We start from the raw sequence: 9110 nt of genomic DNA, 5'->3' as shown, positions 1-9110 counted from the left end.
CGGGCATTTTGTCTCAACTTTTCTACCTCCACATCATGTTCCAAGTGTAGCATTAGAAGCTCTTTCTGTTCTTTAAATGATAGTCCAATCCCAAGTCCAGACAGGACTGGAACCACACCTGAAACATTACCTGACTCAATTGACGTTGGGAGGTAGGCCCCAGAAAGACAGACAAAACCATTTTTTCCACTAACTGTGCCTTTATTTCTACCAACAACTCTTTATTCAACTTTTTGGGAAGTTCAAGACCGTAATGGTCAGCCACTCTCAAAAGCTGATCTTTTTTTTATAAGTACCCAACACATCCTCATTTGGGGACACAACAAAATCTTCAATAGAAGCCATTTAACTGTTTACCGACCAAGGCAAGGTTTTTCCAGCAGTAACTGATAGTGAAAGACAGCTTTACATATGGAGACCCCACTCCTCTGGCTAACTACCTTACCAAATGCTTACTGACTCACTCAACCCTAGTGTAGAATTGTGGGAGGATTTTAAGCACAAAAGCCCAGTGACCCGGTTAATTCTCAGCAATTGAAAATCACCTAGGCAGTCATGGAGTGCACCCGAGCAAATGCTCTAGCCACTTACTACACAAAAATAACAAAAAAAGGTTCAATGGAGATAGCTTGTGTCTCTCATTGCTTATACCTAAAAGGAATAAGGGTTCCAAACATTTGACAGCCTTTAACACAAAACCGCAATACCGGAAAACATAGCTTACAGAAAAACAACTGTGAGTAAGACCAACCTGACCTATTTTCCCCTACAAAACTCAGAGTCAACCAACCAGCTGTGTGAACACTCCCCGACTGAAATAGGTCACCATGCCCTTTATCCAGCACCGGAAATTATCCCGGACGAGCCCCCACTTGTTACAACCTTCCCTAAGGCTTAAGGCTGGAACAATTAGGGAGGCAACACAGAGTTAAATGCCAAATATCTGTTTATTTAACAGGTTAAAGAAAAACACCTCTGATAAATAGTGTACGTAAGAATCAGACTGTTAGTTGTGTGGGTGTGTGGAAGGGTGTTGAAGCATGTTGGAGGGTGCATCAAACCTAACAGGCTGTGGGCTGAGGTTGCTGCAGCATGCCAGGATCAGAATCAGAGACTGATCCTTGCAGCTGGGCAACCTTTATACCTTCTTGAGGATCCACCTCTAGATGGGCGGGCACAAACAGGACGACACTCCCAGTACCTGCCAGAGGACAGCCAGGCAGAAGGGGGGAGGGGTCGTCACATGTATTATAGTATTGAGGGAGAATTGTCCGGGGCTACAAGAAAAAAACATCCGGGGCCAGGCGACGCGCCTGATTAGAACTTAAGAGTTCTGATGAACTAAGTACAGGGAACTAAGTACGGCTAAGTACTTGGTGTGAAAGCGCCTAATGCTTCTAAAATCGTTCTGTTCAGAATACTGAAATCTGTATTTTTTTCTTGTTTTTCCTTCTAATTTGTATTTACCAGTGGTGAACCGTCAGGGCCTTCAAGGTATTCAGAGAATACACTGGAACACTCAGATAAAACAAACAAAAAAATCGATTTAATTATATAAATAAAATCTGTGTTGTTGATCTGTAATATTTACAGTGTTACGTTGATTTGTTTGTCCTTCTCGGCTACATACACTACGCATTTCAGTGGTTTTGTGTTAGAAAAGAAAGCAACCAATCAGTCTTGTTCTGGGTCTCTGGGTAGGAATACCTTCAACCAAGGTATTCTACATCCTTATAGAATGCCCTGGCTGTTGCACTGAATGAGAGCGTACGTTTGGCTGACAATTTGATCAAACAATCATATATTGATTTGTAGCCAATGGGCGTATTCTTTCAGAGTTTCCCTCGGGTTCCAGGGTACTATAGAAGGCCCGCTAGTTTAACTGGCTCGAGACAGAGGATCTAGAACGAATGCGACGAAGCAATTACATGCCATTTTATTGTTTTTAACGTTGAAATGACAAGTGCAACAGCTGAAGATGAAGTTGTTGCGGAATTGTTGTGAGTACCCTTTTCAAGACAATTCAGCTGAAAAGACGGACATTATAATGCCGCGGCAGGGGGTTGGTTTGTCTACAGAAGGTCCAGTTGTGATGGACACAGTTCACCACTGTTATTTACATTGCTTTTAAAATCGTTCTGTGTGACACGAAAAAAATGGCGAAATCGTGTTGAACACGAATCAATAGATTCATTTCGTCACTATAACACGAAATGCCGTGAGACTACAGCTAACTGCTACAATGTCTTTTTCATAGGAAGACATAGAACATTTAACTAGCTAGCTGCTACCGCTAACACTGTCTCTTCCCTTTACAACTGAGTAATTCATCCTGACTCACGATCAAACCAAGCAAATTAGCTGGATAGTGAGGTAACATGTTTAACACGGTTAACATTAGTAAAAGGAGGAAGTCAGTCAGTTATTAATAATTGGAGCAGTTGGTTGATTTAGAATTACGAGTGTTGGTTGCTTAAAGGTGGGGTAGGTACGTTTCAGAAACCGGCTCGAGATACACTTTTGTTATATTCCATGGAATGCTCTTAACATCCCGATAGCAATGAATATCTTAAGTGCTTTGACAAAAAATCCATTAAAAAATGTCATCTGTGGAAGCCGTAATACTGTAAAAAGTACAACCAATCGGATTGGATGGCATACCAGCCTGTCAGCCTTCCATCTGGGCACAAACTTATCTCGTGCCCTCATTGGTCATGTGCACGTTTGTGTGTGTTGGAGGAGGGGCTCTGTGAGGAAGTGGCAGATTTTCTCCGGTTGTGTATTTTCAAATTCTAGCGATCTCGAGCCGGTTTCTCAAATTTACCTACCCCACCTTTAAGCTAACTGGCTACATTCAGGTACAGTGAGCCAACTTGCCAGCTAGCATGCTGGGTGCACGTGATCAGCTGAAAGATGTTGACACTGTATTTCTCTCATGGCTTTACACAGAGCACAACAACGGTCCATGAATATTTTTTTTACAACAGACTATAATATAAGAGGAACAGAGATGATTGTTTTAATGGCATGAAAGGACACAAAACGGTGTTGTATTTGGTTTATTTCATCTCCTGTCTCATAAACCAGTCAGCAAAGCAGTCTACTGTATGTTCACAGAGACAAACCTGATTGTTTTCATTTTTCCTTTACTACTTTGTATAAGTCTTTCTTTTTCTCCAGATCTAAAATCTTAAACTCAAAGCAGGATACTTAGAGATGAATGTGATTCTGAGCAACATGGGCCGATGCCAAAATACAGTGTAGTTGGTTGAGTGAGTCGCGGTGAAGAAGGGTGAGATACCCACGCAGAGTCCAAGAGCTCAGTGACGGGGGGACTAATGTGACTGCAGTCAAAACGGTTGGTGTGTGTTCCTGTTCTGTTCCACAAGTCCGTTCCTTCTCCTGGGAAACGGCTGATGCAGAGGGGTGATTTGGACGTGGCAGGAAAGAAAGGAGGGAGGGGGCAGCTGTTGGGGTGTGGTTTACAATGAAAGGCAGGAATAGCGAGGAAAGATTTACATATGAGTGTGTGAGGGTAAGGCTGTATTCTCCCCTCCACCTCACTGAGGGTAAGGCAAACAAAATGTCAGCAGAATTAAAAACATACAAATTACAAAACAGAAGAAAAAAAAAGATTGAATAAAAAAAAAAGTGAAATGAGCAAAGCTGCAGCCCCACAGAGGAAGACCGTCGATGGTGATACTGCATGGAAAACAAAACAAGGGTCTACCTTCTAACAAGAGAGGAGGCTTATTGAACAGCACCTAAGTGACAACAATGTCCAAGATCTCTGCAGCCGGTCATGTGACCGAGTTCACCTGTCCGTCACGCTGAGACACTGGACCGGTTCGCAGGTGCTCGACATGGGTTTGAGGAGGCTCACAGAAAAAGTGAGCATGTTCAGGTACGCAGTTAAAGCTCTGACAGATTAACATGCAACTCGTTTTTTGTGTCCAACTTTGCTTTACACAATCAAACCAAACAAAGCCTGGCAGTAAAATCTAAATCAAAACTAAAGATGGGGAAAAAAAACAACGCTCTATCAAAATAAAACATGATCTATACGGGGGGCGGATGAGTCACTTAACATAAAGATCTCCAAGCCCACAGAGCCGTGTGCGAGAAGGTTGTGTTAACCGTTTGTAAAGCTGCCCAGCAGTTAGATCCAGGGTCAACATTTACAAAAAAGAAGGGATTTGAGACCAGTGTTCAGGTCAAAAGAAATACTTGAAGGGTTTCTCCTGCCATCTTTTGATTCCACATGTGGACATGAGATTAGCAGAAAGTTTAATCAGTCACAGGAATATAAATTACATTGACATATTTCCTGTCACTGTGAGTAGATGGGGTGATACCTCCTCTGATTGATGATGAGTCAACGAAAAGTTAGCGGAACCTGGAAGTGGGTGTGTTTGTATTGCTATACCGTGGCACCTTCAATGCTGGGGGGGGGGTTCTAGGTTTTGGGGAGGAGCTTGAGGCAGAATCATGGGAGGGTTTTTATTGCTTTGCAGGGCGGGTACCGCAGGCTAGCTGGCGGACTGGGTGCTTAGAACCAACGCCTCTCACTGAGCTCCAATGAGCGTATGTATCATCCTGGGGCCAATAAAGGATTTCCCTTTTTACAGGCGAGACCTTAAAACAACAAAAACAGTAAAACAACAAAAAACACCCCCCAGAAAAAAAGGAGCTTGCATGGAAAATATGATTATGTTTGGCACGCTGGGGTCAAGGAAGCAAGAAGGAGAGCTGTGGCACGGGAGCAGGCATCTTTTTTTTAAGTCCAAGGCTATGAGGACCCACTGTGGGGCACATCTGTGCTAAAATACACTTTAACACACAGACACTCGTCGCGTCCGCCTGGTGGTCGGGGGGGAGCAGCGTCCTCCCTCTCTGGTCCGTCCCTGCAAACGTCTCGCTCCGAGTGCTGCGGCTCTGAGACGGACATTAAAATGAATGTATAAACACACCGGGGTCCAGCGTAGGGCCACTCTTGTGTTTCCTGCCCCAGTGAAGGTCTTTGAACAGTGTGTTATCCTCTGGGTGACCCCCCCACCACCTCCGCGGTCCACAGGTGGTTCAGGTAATGATGCTCGCTGTGCGCCAGGGAGGGGGGGTACCACTCCTTTTAAAATAGAACCTCTATTCTTCTGTATACGCTATTTAAATATACACACTCCTCAGCACAGCCAAGTCTACAATCATTAGCTTCATAATAAGAATATGAATAAACAGTGAGAATAATAATATCTGTATAGATATATCGAGTTTTTGTCAGCAGCCATCACTAGAACATTCAGGGTGGTAATTGCATATGTACAACAAAAAACGTCATTTACATCCTTGAGCTCGAGGCTCAGGGTAGGAAGTCATATGGGGGGGTTGTTTTGGGTTGTTGGGGGGGGGGGGGGTGAATGCTGGTGTGTTATCTGAGCCTCTTCTCTGCTGAGTAGATGGACATGTAGTAGTCGTTGCTGCCGACCGCCAAGTGGGGCTGAGTGGAGAGAGGGAAGATTATTATTAATGTGTGTGCGTTCACAAAGACTGAGCAGAGGGTAAAGTGTGGACTGAAGAAAACAACATATGTCGAGACTCTGGCCCGAGGGAGTTCACTTGGGAAGCAGAGGGTCGCTGGTTCACCTCCCAGGAACCAACCAAGTACGAGTGTGGACTCACACTTTAAAAGGTACCAGTGTCCCTCCTGGGCACTTCCGAGGTGCCTTTGAGAAAGGCATCGGACCCCCACACCGCTCCCTACATATATACAGTATAGATGCTGTGTGTGCGTGGTACTTTGCACATGTGTGACGATTTAATATAGACTCCACCTGAATCCTCCACTTCCAATTTTTTTCTACCATTTCCATAAAAAGAATAAAAGAATGAAAAAAACAAGTCAAGTTATAAATGTCATAGATTAGGAAATGGTAGTTGTGATTTAGTTTAAAAAAAATATATATAAATATCCATAATTACTTTGTATCTACATACAGGGCCTGTTTGCAGTGGGAGAGCGCTCTTGTGTTTGAACTCTTGACTCAGTAGTTTTCTAGAAATATTGGTTATTTGTGAAATAAACAGATCAAATCAATAAACCATTAACACAAATAATTCTACATTTTTCATATATTTTTAGTTTCGTGACATTTGGCTTTTAAGCCCTAAACATTATTACAACAACAACAAAGGAAAGTGGTCTTTCCCCTTGAGCTACTCTGTACTATACATTAAGACTTTCCAACACATAATACACATTTTCAAAATATAATTCGTTATACATTACTACCCAAACTTTGAAATGTTTGAAGCTCCCTGCCATGCGGTGTTATTTACCCAGTGAGGATGGAAGGCTAGACAGCTGATGGCCCCGATCCTCTGCCCCATGAAGCCGTCGTAGTATTTAATGTTGCTGATCACGTCTCCGTTAGCGTTGTACACGGCTATGAACTGGTTCATCGACCCGCTGGAGAGAAGGGGAGACACAACATCACTTCAAACATCGGCTGTGTGTAACACTGGACGTCAAGTAAAGTACACACACACATTAACGATGTTGAACTTAGTGACCCTGCATGTGCACCAACACACTCACCAGGCGAACAGGTTGGCCTGGGGGTGGATGTCCAGCGCCGTTAACCCCTTCACTGTCTGCAGTACGTTGACCGAGTCCGGTGACCGTGGCTCGAAGAACCGGACGTCTCCGTTAACACTGGGGGGGGGGGGGGGGGGGGGGTCAGTACAGGCAACAAGAGTTCAACTGGAACGTCTGCATGAAATGTTACATGAGGACATAACGGCATACCTGACACTGATAATATGTCCGTCTGTCTCCTTCTGCAGATGAGCTTTGACCACCCAGGCTCCGTGCTCCCTGTAGGTCATCACGCGGCTGCACACACACACACACACACACACACACACACACCACACACACACACACACACGACACACACCAACACACCACACACACACACACACACACACACCACACACACCCAACACACACACACACCTACACACACACACACCACACACACACACACACACACAACACACACGGTCCAGTTGAATGCCACACTTCTTCGACCGTCCTGTGGTAATAGTCCTGATAACAGCGCAACACGCACCAACTAAAGTTGTATTTGTTGCTGTGATACGCAGGAGAGGCAATGATAACAAAATAAAAGGTCTGGTTCAAATCTTAAGATAATTCCTATACTGTAGGAATACTGTTAAAATGTGTTCTCATTACATGTATTTATTTATTTTAACTTTGTTCTTCTTTGTGTGTGGGTGACTATGAATTGGTTGGCTCTTCTTCTTAGTTTTTCTGCCGTCACAGACGCATTGTTAGTTCTGGATTAGATTGACCGATTCTGCCATATCTGCAAACTCAATATAAAGATTTGAAAGAAAAATGTTTTAAAAAGTTTAATTTTGGAATAATTGTGTATTATTTTAGAATGTAATTTAAACAGTGTTTGACCCTGTTATGTTAAGATCTTCCTCTCATGTTCATGTGGATTTGGGATTATATTCGTATGTAAAACAACTAAAGAGAATCCAAAACCGCAGTCTGAAGCCCTGTTCCTTCTGCTGGACATGCATTAAGAGTGAACGCCCACTAGGTGGCACCATGGGATCGTACACGGAGAAAGCAAGAGTCTCCTGCAGGGAACACATCCTGCAAATATCTTTTTAGAACTCAGTACCTGAATACCCACAATGCACTATCACAGTCGGTCAAATACATCCTGCCTACAGGTGGGACAGGAAGTGCATTTGATCTCACTAACATTGAAGGAACACGAACATTCACAACAATTTGCTACTTTTAGATTAAAGTAAGGACGTGTAAACGCCTTCACATGCAACATTCCATCCTGAGTGTTCGAACTTCCCCTGAGTGATCCGTCCTCTGGACCGATCGACACAGCTGCTGGAAGATGCAACTTCCCGCCTGAGGAGAGGTTACTTAAAGATTGATGGGCCTCTTCATTGTTTAACTGCTTTGTTTTCCCCTACGGGACTGAGATTAAAATAATGTTGAACCACCTGGGGGGATGGGGGGCCACCAGGGTCCATTAACAGGGAGATTTACAGCACACTATATATAATAAGTATGGATTAGAGAAGTGAATAATGTAGCACTGTGTGGGAGTTTATGCCCACAGAAACTGCTGTGTGTGTGTTCTTAAAAGTATTTAAATAATGCAAGGAGATATTAAACTGAATATAACTAAATGATGAGCACATTGAGCTCGTATTAAAACAGAAAGAGGGTTTTTTAAATGATTATTTTATAACACTACACTCATTTATTTATGCTTTAAATCTTACAGCTTTTTGTTTTTTTAAACGTGAATGAAAACAGAATTTTTTTTTAAGAAATAAAATGTAGAAAACCCCAAAACAAACATAGTAATCAATAAATAGTTATAAAAAAACAGCCAAAAATGATTATTAAACAAATAAGTTTCAAACTAAATAACTATTCATATGCATATTTATAATAATAATAATAATAATGGTTATGATTAAAAAATAAATAATAATAACAATAATGGGTTTGATAATAATAATAACGAAAACATTTAGATTTTGACACAGTTGATTGTAAAGGGGCCGAGAACTTGTCCTCATCATTTCATTTGAGTACGAGTACTCCACAGTAAATCAGAAAGAGAGTGTTACCAGTCGTTGGGACCCATCCTGCGGTCGAACAGGCGCACCGACCCGTCCCCCAGCCCGGCCACCACTAGGGAGCGCTGCGAGTCGCAGGACAGGCTGGTCACACAGCTGTCCGCCCCAGTGGGGATGTCCTAGTGGATACACACAAACACCCCCATCACATTCAAGATTCAAACGCTGCATTTTCCTACGCATAACATGTACGAGCAGTTATGAAAGGTCCCAGACTCCTCCAACATGGCAGGGCTCTTTTTCTCCGTCAGCAGCAGCAGCTGATCTCTGATCCCTCTCTCCTGTCCGATTAGACTTCACTAGCGTTCATGTCCATATCCATCAGATCTAGCTAATGATATGATTGCCTGAGTGTCAAAGGACACCGAAACAATAAGCGACATTTTGACCGGAGAATTTTAGATTGC

General features: G+C 43.0%; 1 protein-coding gene across 4 annotated transcripts in view; it reads right to left on the bottom strand.

The window, feature by feature from the left end:
* Nucleotides 1-3044: 3044 nt before the first annotated feature.
* rptor (regulatory associated protein of MTOR, complex 1) overlaps nt 3045-9110 on the bottom strand; it is a 244166-nt gene continuing 238100 nt past the window's right edge. For all 4 annotated transcript variants that reach the window (XM_034105423.1, XM_034074665.1, XM_034080365.1 and 1 more), the window contains 5 exons: nt 8695-8822; nt 6803-6889; nt 6593-6709; nt 6334-6463; nt 3045-5494 (listed from right to left, as the gene is read on the bottom strand). In XM_034105423.1, the coding sequence (XP_033961314.1) occupies nt 5426-5494; nt 6334-6463; nt 6593-6709; nt 6803-6889; nt 8695-8822 (531 nt within the window). In that variant the 3' untranslated portion in view covers nt 3045-5425. The remainder of the gene's footprint in view (nt 5495-6333; nt 6464-6592; nt 6710-6802; nt 6890-8694; nt 8823-9110) is intronic.

The sequence above is a fragment of the Pseudochaenichthys georgianus genome, chromosome 1 (assembly GCF_902827115.2).
Source record: "Pseudochaenichthys georgianus chromosome 1, fPseGeo1.2, whole genome shotgun sequence".
NCBI classification, from domain to species: domain Eukaryota; kingdom Metazoa; phylum Chordata; class Actinopteri; order Perciformes; family Channichthyidae; genus Pseudochaenichthys; species Pseudochaenichthys georgianus.
This window is presented reverse-complemented; position numbering and strand designations above follow the sequence as displayed.